The 15,764-nt window shown below is 58.6% G+C and overlaps 1 protein-coding gene across 1 annotated transcript in view; it reads left to right on the forward strand.

Annotated features, from left to right (window-relative positions):
• The first annotated feature begins 5,296 nt into the window (after nucleotides 1-5,296).
• TTYH2 (tweety family member 2) overlaps nucleotides 5,297-15,764 on the forward strand; it is a 37,935-nt gene continuing 27,467 nt past the window's right edge. Inside the window, exons 1-2 of the mRNA XM_065897169.1 lie at nucleotides 5,297-5,425; nucleotides 12,662-12,834. Coding sequence (XP_065753241.1) covers nucleotides 5,297-5,425; nucleotides 12,662-12,834 — 302 coding nt within the window. The remainder of the gene's footprint in view (nucleotides 5,426-12,661; nucleotides 12,835-15,764) is intronic.

Raw genomic sequence — 15,764 nt, forward strand, 5'->3', positions numbered from 1 at the left:
ATCACGCACACTGATTTGAGCTGTATTAAAAAATGTTTAATTCTCAAAACGGCCTTTTTCTTTGAGGATGGGGGGTGTGGGTGTTACTTGGAATGGCTTCTGGTGGGAATAGGATGGGGGTCCTGGTTGCTACCTTGTTGCATCCCTAATCTTGCGCTGTGATCCCAGTGGGCAAATAAAGCCATCTTTTTTTTTTTCTTAAGCCTAAGTTTGAAAATAAGTAGATGGAAATAGGCAGTTAAAAGAGCCGGTTATTGGTGGAAGTGAAGCCAGCCTGCACTCGTGGGATGTAAAAGTCATTTAGGTAAAATGACCCTTGTCATGAAAATGATAGTTAAAAGGAGTTGATGAGCCTCCTTGGAAACTGCAGTACATGAAGCCGTCTCTTCCTCAGGAGGTGGTGGCGCTTTTGTATCTGCCATGTTGAAATGTTTCTCGATGCGGAGGTGGATGTGTGATTCCCTCCCCTCCCTCGACTAAGACACTTGTGTTCTCAGGCACAGGAGTGAAAATTCACTCTTGTGTGTTTCCTAAGTGCTACTCAAGATTAAGTGGAGCTCGGGAGTGGTACTTGGTGCCGTGAGATGAACGCAGATGAGAGGACAGTTTAGATGAGGGGCTCTGAGAAGGAGCCTATGAGTTAAGCATGGAGATGAGTGGATGTTAGCCCAGCGAAAGGAGCCCCTGGAACCCAAAGACCGGTCTCAACATTTAAATGGAGGAGCCAGAGATCTGACCCGGACCTTGAGGCAGTGCAGTGGTGGGTGTGGGGATAGGACACACTGCTCAGGTGCGTGAAGGCCCAGATCCCACCTCCCAGCCAGGCCTGGCTCCTTGGGGATTCAGTCCTGCTTCCACTACTTGCTGACATGATCTTGAGAAGCTACCTCAGCTCCCCCTGCGCCAGTTACCAGTCCCGGGGAGGACTCCAGACGCAGATAGGGCAATACTCCAGTTACCAGTCCCGGGGAGGACTCCAGACGCAGATAGGGCAATACTCCAGTTACCAGTCCCGGGGAGGACTCCAGACGCAGATAGGGCAATACTCCAGTTACCAGTCCCGGGGAGGACTCCAGACGCAGATAGGGCAATACTCCAGTTACCAGTCCCGGGGAGGACTCCAGACGCAGATAGGGCAATACTTAGAAGGCAAAATCGCCTACAGTAGTGGGCGTTGGTCCCCTGTGGCCAGCGAATGTCTGCATGGTGGCAGGGCAGTTCGTTTACATGCACTCCTCCTGCCTCGTGGAAGGACCCCCATCCCTTCCCCACAGAGCAATATGGAGGGCCAAGTGTTTACAAGGCACGCATTTTTAAGCAGGGAAAGTAATTCATTGAGCTTGAAATAAGGAAATTTCCCACACTGGTGACAATGACGAGCCCGGCACAGGTCCTGTGGGCTCGTTACCCTTCGGCCAGGAAGTATTCCCCAGCCCGAGGACCAGTCTCACGCAGCTGAGTGGGGGTCGCCGGGGCGCTTTTCCCAGCACTCAGTTCCCAGAAGGTTATGGCAAGTACCCATTGCAGTGGTTTCAGAGTCCAGTGAGCTACACCATCGAGGTTAGGGTCTCGGCACGGATGTGTGGGTGCACCACGAGGTGGCACCAAACTACGGCAAATGAGCGCCGGCGGCCCGGGAAGGTCTGGCCGTGGTTTACACTGAGATCTACGCCCAAGTAGCCAAGTGCCTGAGATCGTTTGTAGGCTTTTTTCTACAAGAATTCGAGGCATGTGAGGTCCTTTTTCAATCTAGTCCTGAGGAGTTCGGGTTTTGTTTCCTCCGGCACAAGGGTCCTCGGGCGCTCAGTGGTTGTCGACAGACCCAGATGGGGCGCCTTCAGCGGCTTCCAGTCTTGCCCGCCCTTTCGTTGGTCCAGCTTCCCAGGAAGAGGGCGGGTTTACCACTTGGGCTCCCTTTGTCCCAGCACATTTTGCACAGACCAGCCCCAGTTCCTAGGATACAAACCTCGCAGGCGTTTGTCTAGAGAAGGCATCCTTTCATGCAGTGGTTCTCAGCCCCGGCCTGTGCCTGCCAGTCATTTAGGGCACTTTTTAAAAGTTCGCTGAGGCCAGGTCTGATTCCAGAGATTCTGCGTAAGTTGGTTTGACGCATCGGTATGTGTTCAAGCCCTCTGGTGGCCGACACTGCCTCTCTGAGGTCAGCCGGTCAGCTTGGGTGAAGTGGTTCCCGCCATGCCAGATGAATGGGGAGCTGCGTAGGCAAGAGGGCTGTTCGACCCCCTTAACGAGGCCCTGGGAGGTCTCACGTTTCTCTTCTGCTTCTCTGCTTCACTGGCGTCCCGTCTAGGTCAGCAGGCCTCCGGGGAAGCAGCTAGAAAGGTCACTGTCTAGCTGGGTGCAGGCCGGCCCAGCAGCTTTGTGTGTTCCAGGCTGCACCCCGTGGCTGCGGTGATGGCCCTGAGGGTGGGCTTGTGCAGTCAGCGTCTTCAAGTGTGGGCTGCGGGCCCGCCCTTCCCCGACGGGTTCTGTCTCTGGGCTCAGCCCCAGCTCCAGCAAAGTCGATGCTCGGGAGTGGGGGGTACACTCCGTGCCCTCGCCCTCCCTTCTCCCCTAAGGCACTAGCAGTTTGCTGTAGTGACTAATCTTCCTAGAGGAATGCCAAATCCTCCTGACTTCCGGGTCATTGTAGCGGGGATCAGCAGCTGCAGCCGGAGCTGTTGACAAAGGGCTGGGGGGGGGGAGGGGAACATGTATGTGGCACCAGGCGGTGCCTATCCCGGAGGTCCCGGGGCTGCATGGGGGCTGCGTGATCCTGCAGGTTATCAGCGCCACCGAGGGCCCTGCGAAACCACTTCAGGTCCGTCTTCCTGAGCTACCAGCACGGCCGGTTCAAGACCAAGACCCTGACCAGGGCCTGTGGGGCCATGTGTGGTCTGGCCCGGGCCTACCTTGACAACTTGTTTCTCTTTTTAAAAATACCTTTATTTTGGGAAATTCCCTGGCAGTCCAGTGGTTGGGACCCAGAGCTTTCACTGCCAGGGGCCGGGTTCGATCCCTGGTTGGAGAACTAAAAAAAAAAAAATATATATATATATATATATAAATTATATATATTTTTTTAAAGTAAGGCTGAGGTATAATTTACAGTGAAATTCACCCTTCTTGGTATGCAGTTCTCTGTACTTTGACAAACGTGTACAGTTGTGGAACCAACCCTGCAATCCAGAGAGAATATTCCCACCACCCCAAAGTTCCCTCTTGCACCCCAGCCCCTGGCAGCCTGCCACCGGTCTGTTTCTGTCGGTGCAGTGTGCCAGTCTCTCCTTCTTGTCGCTCCCCTCACTGCGGGCTTTGCATTTACTGATTCCACTCCGTCCCCTGCGGACCTTGGTCCCTGATCTCACAGTGTACTGTCCCCCTGCTCCGAATCCACCCTCCCCCAGGACTTGGGGGTTAACTTCAGCTCTCACCTCACGTGTCATTTTTCAGGAAATGTCCCCCCACTCCAAGACTCTGTGCCGATTCACACACCGACACCGGGCTCTTGAAAGCACTTTGCCCGGGGGGGGGGGGGGGGGGGGGTGCTGGGCGGGGCTGGGGTTGTAGTTAATCACTGAGTGGGATAAAGTCTGCCTCCCCTCACCTATTAAACTTCCCATGCCGGCAGGAACGTGTGTTTTTCTCATCACTGTATTCCCTAGAACAGAGAACGTGCTCAATCAAAATTTGTTGAATTAATGAAAGGAAACCCCAATGACAGGAACAGTGCTCTCCAGCTTCTGGGCCTCAGCTCTGGGCCTGCGCAGATGGACGGCTGCAGTCAGGCTCAGGGAACCTTGACCCGGACGGCGACCTCCCGGAGGAGAGAGAGGTCTCGACCACAGAACAGGACTCCATCTCTCAGCCCTGGATCTCTGATAGGGGAAGGGGCGTGTGTGGTCCCTCCCCGTCTAGCAGCCACGCGTGTTTGGTGGAATTTCACCCGCATCCACCCTGTTCCCCAAGCCAGAAACCTAGAAGCCTCTCCCGGGTCTCTGTTCTCACCCGTGTCTCTAGCCCCCTCGCTACCACCTCTCAGACTGTCTGTAACTCAAGCCTGATCCCTTCAGGACCCCTTAACCGCCCCACACCCACCTCACCGACCTCAGGCGGCCCTTTACCCTGCCCTGGACCTTGTCCCAAGCCTTCCCCCTCCTTCCCGCCCCGCGCGTCCCGCAGTCACGACACGCGGTTTGGGTCGCAGGACCGCGCGTCCTTCCGCGAGGCTCTGTCGGATCCGGGGCTGCCCCCACCGCATCCCCCGCATCCTGACGCGCCGACCCTGCTCTGCTTTTCTCCAGAACATCGCTAACCTGGCACGCTGTCCGTCTTCACGTGGGTACTGCTACCACCTCCCGCTAAACTGCGATCCCCTCCCAGCCAGAGCTTCCATCCGCTCTTGTTCACGGACAGAACAGTGCCTGACACGTAGTAGGCGCTCAGTAAACTTGTGTTCTCGACGGTTCTGGCGTCTCCCTGGGATGTCCGGCCCTTCCCGGCGCTCCCGGTGCTCCCTCCCCTCCCCTCCCTCCCCTCCCCTCAGGACAATTCCAGGGTCTCTCCCCAGGGGGCCCGCCCCGTCCCGCCGGCTGGTAAGAATCGGCTGCTTCTCTTAATCCCCGCCCGGGGCTTTCCAGGCGGCACCCGTTAGTTGTTGGGGCAGATGCGCAGGGCGCTCCCGGGTCAGGACCATGTCTTTGAACCCACGTGGCTTACAGAGTGAATGCTCAATCACGGTTGAGAGTGAATACGGAATTAGTGACCCAGGACTGGGTCCCTTCCTTACCCAGTCTGTCAGTTCGCTACCCTCTAAGAGCGCTAGGAACGGCCGGCCTCGCCTCTCACGCCATGACTGTCCGCGGTATTCATAGACCCTCTACATGCTTGCTTTGATGATAAGTGACCAGAAGCCCGGGGACCTAGAGAGTGCTGTTCAGAGGCAGATTCAGAAGCCTTCTGGGGGCTGTTTCCACCCCTCCTTCCACCTCTTTCGCCCGTGGGGCCAGGACAGATTCCACGCCAAAAACACGCTTCAGGCTTTTCGGTGTGACCCCTTGCAGGCGGAGGGTGAGCACAGGGCGAGGAGCGCCTCCCCCCGGAGAGGGCGGGGAGGGCGCGCGCGCTCAGCGGGCGGGGCCTAGTCCAGGGCGAGGCGGGGCCCGGGGCGGGGCCGGGCCTGGGGCGGGGCCGGGCCTGGGGCGGGGCGGGGCGGGGCGGGGCGGGCGGGCGCGCGTCCCGGGCCGGGCGGTGGGCTGCGGGCGGCGGTCGCAGCGGGCGGGCGCACTCCGGCAGAGCCATGCTGGCGGCGCGCGTGGAGTATATCGCGCCCTGGTGGGTGGTGTGGCTGCACAGCGTCCCGCACGTCGGCTTGCGCCTGCAGCCGGTGGACAGCACCTTCAGGCCCCGCGATGAGAGTTACCAGGAGGTGAGTCCGCGCCGCCCCCCGACCCGGCGCCTCAAGTCCCCGCGCCACCCCTTCCGCCCTCCCAGCCCGCCGCTCTCCACAGGCGTCCAGACCCCGTCCCCCACTCTCCCCGCAGCCTCTTCGCCCCTTCTCCCCTTTCCCCGCGAGTCCTTGGCCCACGGCCCTCCGGTCTGGGAACCTCATGGGCCGGGACAACTGGAAAGATGGGAGTTAAGCCGGCCGAGGGACACGGGGGGGAAGGGCGCAGAGGCTGCCTGTGGCGGGGCGGGGAGGCTGAGCGCCGAGGGGGAGGGCAGCGCCGCGCGGCGTAGGGGCATTTGTGCCCGTACCCGGTGATTCCGCCGCACCAGCTGCGGAGGTGCTGAGGAGGGCCCCGCCGTTTTCCTCCTTCTGCGGTTACAAGACGCGCTCTCTCTGGGAGAAGTTTGGGCAGAAACTCCCGGTCTCCCGGTTCGTCTCCGCAGCAACTCTCCTCCCCAGCCTCTGCTTGCAGCGTGGAAGCCGCTGCCAGCACCTCTACTTGGGCCCCTCCTGGAAGGCGACAGAGCTGGGGGAGAGGGGTGTGGACCCTCAGCTACGTGTGGATGTTTGGGGGAAGGAAGGTGGCCCCCATCAGCCCCATCTCACACCAGCGCACCCTCCTTCTCTATACAGACACACCTTCTAGGCCCTGGATTTCTGGGATCTTAGCGGCTTGGCCAGCCACTCGCCTCATCCCTGCAATTCTCTCCTTGCCCTGCTCTGCTGGCCTCCGCGCTTTCTGCACCCCTGGGGAGAAGGGGTGCTCCCCAGGCTTCCCCACCCAGACAATTGCAGAATCTCCCAGCCTTCTCAGGTGTGGCCCAGGCCTCTCCAGCCCCTGTAGCCAGGCTGAGTAGTTTTCTGTTGGGTCAAAGATTCCGGGACTGGGAAGTCCAAGATGGGGCCCATTTGTTCAGGACTTTGACCGCCTGACCCCCGGCGGCCTCTGCCTGCATGTCAGGCTCTCTGCAGTCTCCCGGTGTGAGGCCAGTCAGGGCAGGGTGGGGCCTCCAGGGAGGCTGAGCAGGGGTTGGCTGTTCACCTCTCTCCTGCAGGGCGCCGGGGATCCTGGTCCAGTAGGGTGTGCAGGGCGCCAGTGACAGGGAGTCTAATAATAACCCCTAGTGTCCCCGTCACCCTCGGGCCCCAGGCAGATGGTGCCTGCCCTTCCAGAAGGAGGAGAGAATCAGGACCCCTTCCTGCTCTTAGGCAGGGATCCGTCGCCGGGTTTGGCTTCCCAAGTTCGCTTCCTTCCCTGTCTGTCTGGCCTCCCTCTCCCCGAGCCCTGCCTGGGGAAGGCAGTTCCCTGAGAATGTAGCCACCTGGGGAGAGCTCCAGGGAATCTTCCGCTCCCAATGAATGCATGAAAAGAGGCGGATATGATTTCAGAGACAGCTGTGTTGCTTGCGTACTGTGTGTGTGTGTGTGTGTGTGTGTGTGTGTGTCTGACCCCACGTCCTTGTGTCCCAAACCCTGCACCCCAGATCCTGCCCCTGGGGTCTCCAACCACAGCTTTCTCCTTTCCCCTGGAGGAAAAGTAAACTCTTGGCCTGGGTGGAGAAGACCTTGGTGTGTGGGGAGGGGCGGTAGGGCACTTCCCCCCGCCAGAGACAGCTCCCGTCTGGCCAGCAGCTGTGGTTGGCAGGGCCTGAGCCTGGGCCACCCCCCTCGGTCCCCTGGAGAGGTGGCAGATGAGCCAGAGGGACCCACTCACAGCCCCTGACCCTCTCCTCCCCGGGGGTTCAGACCCTGACACACTGTGCTAGCATCCCCAGCGCCGCTGCTCCCCGGCCGCCAAACCCCCAGCCCCACCCCTACCCTCCCTGCACTGCTTAGGCCGCCTGGGGGCTCTGAGTGGGACATGAGTCTGGTGAGCCTGGATGGGAAGTCTGGCTCTGGGTGTTTATTTAAGGCGGCTCCTGTTTTGGTAAGTTCCCCTGTTGTCTGACCGTGGGTCTCTCCTGGACGTCCCCACCTTCGTCCCCTTCCTCCTGAGCAGCGGTCACCACCCGAGTCAGGGCACCACGTCAGTTAACACCCTGGCTTGGGCACCTTCTGCTGTCAGTCATCTCAGCAAACTGTGACCGTGGCAGGTGTCTGTACCTCTCTGAGCCTCACTTTCCTCCTCTGCAAGTATTAAATGAGATGTCCCTTGAAACATTAGTACGGAGAGGGTCCCATAGCACGTGATAGGACCCAGTGACGCAAATCATTACGCAGACTGGCCTTGAGGTTCAGAAACGTGTCCAAGTACCATAACCCATGGAGAACACAGACGGAAGATCTGTGTCTACAGTCACTGATCAGGAAGGACTGAAAGACTCATGCAGAGGGGGGCTTCAGCTCATGCCCCAAACGTCCAAGTGAACAGTACCGTCCTGTGGTACTGTGTGTGTGTGTGTGTGTGTGTGTGTGTGTGTGTGTACACAAAGATTAAATGGAACTGGGAACAGGCAGTGCATCCTGGAAAGCTCCGTGGCGGGGACGAGCTGTGCAGGGGATCTGAAAGGCAAGGAGGTCTAGGAGTGAAAAGCAGGTCGCCTGGTGACCAGGACATCCTGAGCAGTCAGTTCCCAGAACTTCCTTGAGGAAGCAGAGCTCCCAGTCACTCTCAGGGGTCTTGGGGAGCCATGGAAGCCCCCTGATGGCTGTCCTTCCATCCCTCCCTGCCAGTGGACTTGACCCTGAGTCCTCGCTCTGGCTACCTGGGCTCCATCCACCAGGCTCTTGGGGAGGTCGTGCCCAGTCTGTCTGCAGGGGCAGGTGAGGCGAGCCCCAGGTGGAGGAGGGCGCCCCGGCCCCGCTGGGCCCCCAGCCCCATCCGAGGAAGCAGCCCAGACCTCTCAGCCTGAGTCTGCTGACCTCTGCCCGGAGAGAAGGAGTGGAGATGGAGCAGATCCCTGCTTCGAAGGGCTACTGAAGGGACCCGATCAGTTAGTGGGTGTAAAGCATGTGGCCAGCGCCCGGCACTTCCTAAGTTGCCACAAGCCCTGCTTGGCAAGGAGGAAGCCCCAGCTGGCCAGGTGCCCATTGGACAGAGTTGGGGACAACAGAAAGGGCCCCTGGCACTGCCCCCAGCAGTGACTCCCAGAACAAGCCACTTCAGTTTCCTCCTTCAGTTGCCACCGTCAGCATGCAGCCGCCCCCCCACCCGAGAGGTGGGAGAGCAGACACCGAGGAGGTGCTGTCCCTGAGAGGCCTGGAGGCTCCAGAGAGCTGCGCCAAGCTTTACTGCTGCTCCTGCCTGCGGATGTGCAGGAGCCTCCTGTGTGCTCCCTGCGCCGTCTTTCCTTGCCCCGCATCCATAGCCCAGCCGCATCCATAGCCCAGCCGCATCCATAGCCCAGCCGTTCTCTTGGGACGCTCATGAGGAAGTAGAGGAGACACTCTTAATTTTTTACACGGAGGCACGGATTTCCGTGTGTTGACGTTAGGTGGTTCCGCTCCTAGACTCCCCAGAGAGTCCCAAGTGTGTGTCCTTAGGCCGGGGGGGGGCTAGACCCAGAACTACAGGGCTCCCCCAACTCGGGGGGCAGTCCTCAGGAGGAAAGGCCAGGCGGGGAGGCCCGCCGGCAGGATTTGAGGGGAGCCGAGCTTGGGAAGAGGAAGCCCCCTTCACTCAGTCTGAACCCTGAGTCACGGTCAGCTGGACAGTCACGCTGCGCCCTGCCCCCTGCCCCCAGGCGGGGAGGGGCTGCACCCTATCCAGTCACTGCTTCTCCCTCCGGCTCCTCTCGCCCTGGCCTCGCCCCTCGGCTGGCTCACTCTCTGTCTCCTGGGGTCTCGGGGCGAGGGGCGCTCGGGCTGTTGCCCACTCCCCCGACCCAGTGCAGGAGCCCCTCGCGGTGCAGCTGCAGCCTCGGCGTTCCCAGAATGCCAGTCGGTCAGTGCTGCCCCCAGCTTGGGTCGGGACAAACCAGAACTGATGGAAGTTACTGCCACGAGGGAGAGGCCCGAGCCCTGACGCGGGGGCGGAGAGGCGTGGCCGCAGGAGCTGCCCTGGCGCGTTCCCTTCTCGGCACTGCCCGAGCAGGAGGCCGTGTGAGCAGAGCTCCTGGCTTCCTCTGGACGGGAGGTCCTCCCTGTAACGCCCTCCCCGCACCCAGACACACGGGGACCCGCAGTGTTAATTAGCAGCCGGAAAATAATAGCCCGGTGACACCAAGGTGGCCGTGGGAGGTGGCTCTTCAGGCTCCTCTTCCCTCCCCCCTCCAACTCCTCCTTCCCTAACCCTAACCTCTGCCCCCGCCCTCGTGCTCCCAGCGCCCGAGGAAAGTTCTGGAGGGGAACTGCTAACAAAAGGGCCTCCGCATTTGGGTTTCCCAGACGGGGCGTCACCGGGGCTGGGCTGCATGAAGGGTAATCGAATGAGGCCAAATGCCCAGCTTGGGGAGCCCGCCCCAGCCCCAACCCCCGGCCTCGGAATCCCAGGGCCCTGCACACGAGATGGGGTTTGCAGCTCAGGAGGCCGGAGTGGGCTGTGAGGCGTGAAACAGGGGAGCCAGGGCAGGGGCTCGGGGGTGGGGACGGGCTGTGGTTTGGAGAGACTGAAACGGCACCAACCCAAGTCGAGATTACTCCTTGGAGGTCCTTCCTTGGTGGATGGGGACCCATGATAGAATCAGTGGGTTTTCCTGTTTGGGGGGAGATTGAGGGGAGATTGAGTGTGAGGCTGTCCAGGGTAGCTGGGAGGAAATATGGCTGTTAACCAGTCTCTAACCTATACAAAAGATTTATCCAGGTTTTTGTTACTTTCTTTTTAATTAGGATTAACTTACAGGGAAGTGCACATCCCTAAGTGTACACCTCAGTACGTGTGTGTGTGTGTGTGTGTGAGACACCATCCCAGTCAAAGTGTATTCCTGACCCCCCCAGGAGGCTCCATCCCACTTGATTCCCTCCCAAAGGTAGTTACTGTTCAGACCGCTGTCGCTACAGATGAGTTTCTCTGACTTTGCATCTTACGTCAGTTAAACCACACAGTCTCTGCTGTGTCATCTGGCTTGTTTCCTCCACCATTACATCTGTGAGATTCTCCCACACCACTGGCTGTCGCCGCAGTTGACTTTTCATAACTGCGTCATATTCCATCTTGTGGCTCCAATCCCTGTTATCTATCCGATCTCTTGTTGGTGGACGTTTCACTTGTTTCTGGCGTTTGGCTATTACCGCAGTGTTAGGCTGCTGTGAACATTCTTGCATGTATCTTGTGGGGGACGTGAGCCCTCCTTTCTGCCAGGTGAATATGCAGGAGTGGGGTTGCTGGCTCTTGGGGTATATGCACACTGCACAGTGGTTTGCAACTTGTGAAGGGGGTCCTGGGCTTTAGCAGAGGGGCCTCAGGCCTGCGAGGGGGTGGCCAGGACAAAGCTTGGCATTTACGTCCACCCCTCAGTCAGAGGCTCTCTGTATATCAGCGCTCTGCTAAGCGAGTCTGAAGAAAAGGTTAAGCTACTATAAACAGTTTGAGAAAGTCTGTTGACACTAATCAGGGTTTCCCCAACTTCAATGAGATGCAGGTCTCTCGGGATAGCTCCTTGGTGCAGTTCTGATTCACTGGGTCCAGGGTGGGGCTTGAGAAGGTGCGTTCCGCATTTCAGAAGATGTCAATGCCCCAGGGTTGGTGAACTTCGCTTTGAATAGCAAGGCTCTAAACCCCCATCCCAGCCTTCTTCCCCTTGGCCTGGGGCTGCAGGGCCTCCAGTGAGGGGCATGGGCTGGGGGCCGGCTAGTGGCAGCTTCTTCCACGTCTCACCAGGCCAGCCTCCTGGCACAGTCCATGGGACAGGCCCAGTGGCCCTGGCCCGGGAGCCCCAGCGCCTGCCACCCAGGAGGACTTCCGCAGGGGTGTGCGGTCAGGTCCACCGGGCCTTCCCAGCTACCTGGAGGAGGACGGCTTACCACCCATGCTGCTGAGTCGGGGGTCGGGGAGCAAGTTCCTGGCAGTACCTATTTATCCCAGGTGGAGGCGAAAGCCACACTTCGTCACATCCACCCTGAGCCATCTCTCCTGTCCTCTTCTGGGCTGTCCCCACTGCTTTGGCCATTTGACCGTGAGGCTCGGAAACCCGTCGGTCCAGGTGACCAGCTGAGCAGGTCAGGCCAGGGGTCCGCAGGCCGGCCCAAGCCCTCACGGGCCCGAGCGGCTGCGTGGGCTCCCCTGTGAGGCTCTGCCCACCCCCGTCCAAGACGACCCCGGGCCTCGGGACTGCAGACCCCAGCCTCTGTGTTCAGGGTTGTCTCCTGGTGTGCGCACGCTCCTGCCTGAGTCTTGTCTCCCCCTTAGCCCAGAAGGGCCCCAGTGTCCCCCCGACCCTGCTCATCACCCTGCCCCGACAGCCCAGACTGGAGCGCTGGGGGTTCTGGGCTGGGAACGACCCGGGGCACGTGGGCAGCAGGGCGAGGCTGTCAGCTCAGGAGCCTGACTTAGAGCCAGGTCCAGCCCTGGCTGGCGGCCACCAGTCCTGGTGCCATCTGGCGTCCATCTGGCTGAATCAAGAGATTGGAAGGCAAGGAGTGGGGGGGCTCTGGGCCTCCTGACGGAGAGCGGCTCCTTCTGTAGGACCCTGATTGCTCGGCGGGCCTGAGACGGCATTTCCTCCCCCCTTCGGAATTCTGGGCTTTGCGGCCACAATTGGCATCTAGGGGGCGCCGTCCCTTTCAAGATGTGATGAGAGGGACGCCCCAGGTGCATCTCCTGAGGTCTCCCCCCTCCCCCAGTGCAGAGTTGGCCTCTGGTTGAGGATGTACCCCCATACCTGGAACAAGGCTCCGTGGGGCACATCCGCCAGGGCATCCCTTCCCCGCCCTGCGACAGGCCCCACTCAGCTTCTGAGACACCCCGCCCAGCCCCGTGTCCTCCGGGAGGCCTTGGATGCTCTGATCCCACGGACATCCGTCTCCTTGTCTCCCTCAGTCACACAGAGCACTGCCCACAGACCTCACTGACCGGGGATGATTCCTGCCTTGTCTCTTGAGCAGCTCAGAGCATCCATCAGACAATGCCTGGTCCACACCTGCATCCAGGTGTGTAAGCCCCGGACCTGGGGGCCAGGCTTGAGCCGTCCCTCCTTCCACCACTTGTCTCGTGTCCTCCCCCACCCACACCTGAGCTCCTCTGCCCCCCACTCCCCACCCAGCCCGAGGGCAGGGCGCTTACCGACACCCCTGCCACCCATGGGACCAAGTGCTGACCCCAGGCCTCTCCCTCCTCAGTCGCTGCTGTTCCTGGGGCTGGTGGCCGCCGTCGGGCTGGGCCTGAACCTCGTCTTCCTCGCGGCTTACCTGGTGTGTGTGTGCTGCTCCCTGCGGAGCAGTGCGGTGCAGACCAAGCATCGCCACCCCTGCTGCATCACCTGGACGGCCGTGGCGGCTGGGCTCGTCTGCTGGTGAGTGTCCCTCTGCGCCGGGCCCGGCATGCGCGCTCGGGCGGGGGGTGGCGGGGGTCTCCATGTGAGGCTGCAAGGCGGACACAGCGGAAGAAAAGTGGGCCTGACCATCTGGGTCTTGCCAGTGGTCAGCCTGATGACAAGGACACCCCTTCCTCGCCCTCCACTTCCTGCACCACCCCACCCCGCCGCCAGCAAACCCCAAGTGGCTCCTCAGCTGTCTGGTCACGTTCTCCTGCCTGAGCTCCGGGTACCTGGATGGGAGGGCCTGTCTCCAGGGTGAAAGCTGTACCTTTTCTCGCCAAACAGTGGGAATCAGATGTCCTGGATGGCGAGGGGAGGCTCCCGAGCATCCCTAGCCCCTGCCCTGGGGTGGGCCTCTCCAGCCTGGCAGCGAGCTCCCTGAGCAGTTGACCGGCGACATCACTGCTCTCTGCGTCCTGTCCCCTCCCAGCGGCCGCCCGGGGTCTGCGATCAAAGTCTGACTCCGGTCCAGATCAATGCCATCTTCTCACAAGATCAATAGCTCTTAGCGCCATCAGCTGGGTCTTCTTTGCTTCGGATGGTGAAGTGAGGCTTTCTAACTGTGTGTCAGAGCCACGCTGCCCAGGCAGTGTACCCACACACGCAGGCCTTGCGTTCACCAGTTGTATTTTTCTTGTCTTTGTATCTACAGAGGTTTTTCCAAAAGCCTCAGTTCCTCCTGAAATGCTCCGGGGGGTGGTCCTGCCCAAGGGGTGGAATGCCTCATGGCTAATTGTCCATTGTATCCAAGAACCCACAGCACTGTCTCGGCAGCAGGACAAGAGGCAGATGGGGCTCATCCCTAGCGGCTCACCTCATCCCCAGGGCTTTCCTCTCCATTAGATCACGTTCAAGGTCCCGTCCTGCCTGCAGTGTCAGGGCATCTAAGCCAAAAGATAGGCAAGAACTCAAAGCAGCTTTGCAGGGGTGACAAAGCACCAAACACGTGGAAGGGAACCAGGACTGGGTGAGACACGCGGCCGGGGCTTAAATCATAAACTTAAAGGAGAGAGGTTGAGCCATGGTCGCAAGTTCAAAGACAAATACGACTCCCAGCAGAAAGGAGCCTCCTGCAAAGTACCTGGTATTAAACAGCCTCCTCCTGAGAGCAAGGTGTGCAGGGCGGGCAGGGAGAGACAGGATGGAGACGGCCCAAGAAACCAGCAGTGCTTGCTGCACAGGCAGCCCTCTCTCCTATGAACTCAGATTTTTCTGAAAAAAATACTGCAAGTAACAGAAGAATACTTTGGAACAGTAAGAATGACTTGGGAGGGTCAATTCCAATAAGTAATCATTACCTGCCGCTTAAGGAAAACTCAAAACGGGAGTGTATGTGGCACAGCTCCTTCTTCAGAGTTCTCCAGCTTACCTGGGCCGGGCACGAGGGAGCCGGCAATCAGAAAAACAGCCCCCAGTTCTGCCTTCTTGTAGCTCTCGGTCTGTTGGGAGAGACAGAGGATCCTATGCTTGTTTGATCTGAGTACTTAGGAATTAAAGGGTAACTGTGGAGACAAGGCATAGGCGTGAAGTTGGAAGGCCCACTCGAGTCGGGTGTTAACTGGGTGACAAGGGCACCAAGACCAACAGGATGAGAAGGCGTGAACTGGGCAAAGGTGGGGGCAAGCTGGGAGGAGATACTTCCATGCAGAGGGAATTGGAGTGTGTGCAAAGGCCCTGTGGTGGGGGGGAGAAGGGAGCAAAGCTTTTTTTTTTTTAATTTATGTTATCGAAGTATAGTTGATTTTCAATGTTGTATTAATTTCTGCCATACAACAAAGTGATTCGGTTATTCTTTTTCCTATTCTTTTCCATTATGGTTTATCCCAGGGTATTGAATAGAGTTCCCTGTGCTACACAGTTGGACCTTGTGGTTTACCCATTCTGTATATAATACTTTGCATCTGCTAACCCCAAGCCCCCAATCCATCCCTCCCCCACCCCGCCTCCCCTTGGCAACCACAAGTCTGTTCTTTGTGAGTCTATTTCTGTTTCGTAGATAAGTTCATTTGTGTCATATTTTAGATTAGTCCACATATTAGCGATATCGTATGGCATTTGTCTTTCTCTGTCTGACTTACTTCGGTTAGTAAGATCATCTCCAGGTCCATCCATGTTGCTGCAGGTGGCATTATTTCGTTCTTTTTTATGGCTGAGTAATATTCCGTTGTGTACGTGGACCACATCTTCTTTATCCATTCATCCGTCGATGGACATTAAGGTTGTTTCTGTGTCTTGACTATTGTGAATAGGGCAGCTATGAACACAGGGGTGCGTGTATCTTTTTGAATTATAGTTTCGTCCGGGTATATGCCCAGGAGTGGGATGGACAAAACTTTTAAGGCACTGAGAGAAGCCAGTGTGGCTGGAGCAGAGGGGCGGGCGAGGGGGCTGGGGTAGGGGTGCAGCAGGGTGGGGGATAGGCAGTAAGTGCGGTGGAGGCCCACAGTTACCTTCACTGGAGTTGTGCTCAGATTGGAGCCCAGCTGGAGTGAGTTGAGGGAGAGAAGCGGGGAGGGGGGGCCAACAAAAGCAGAAGGAGAAGGGATACGAGGTGAGGCTGGGGGGATTAGGAGGCGGGGGTCTTGCTGAGCTCTGACAGCAAGCATCCCGGAGAAGAGGGGAGATTCAATCCGTAGAAGAAAGAATGAACAAGGCAAAAGGGATATGAGGAGAATTCCCAGTGCACCTCTCTTTGGGAGTGATTTAACATTTGATTAAGAGAGCGGTGCTGTTATACCAGAGAGGGGCAGTACCATAGACTTGTCTCAGAAGACTGGGTGCAATTACACAGCCCCTCCTGAACCATCATCTCCGATAAATCCATAGACCATGAGAAGATGCAAAAGTAGAATCCTCCGTTGTCGAAAACAGGGAAAGGGAGAGTTAAAAGGATGGGAGAGCACTGG

The sequence above is a fragment of the Phocoena phocoena genome, chromosome 19, assembly GCF_963924675.1.
Source record: "Phocoena phocoena chromosome 19, mPhoPho1.1, whole genome shotgun sequence".
Lineage (NCBI taxonomy): Eukaryota > Metazoa > Chordata > Mammalia > Artiodactyla > Phocoenidae > Phocoena > Phocoena phocoena.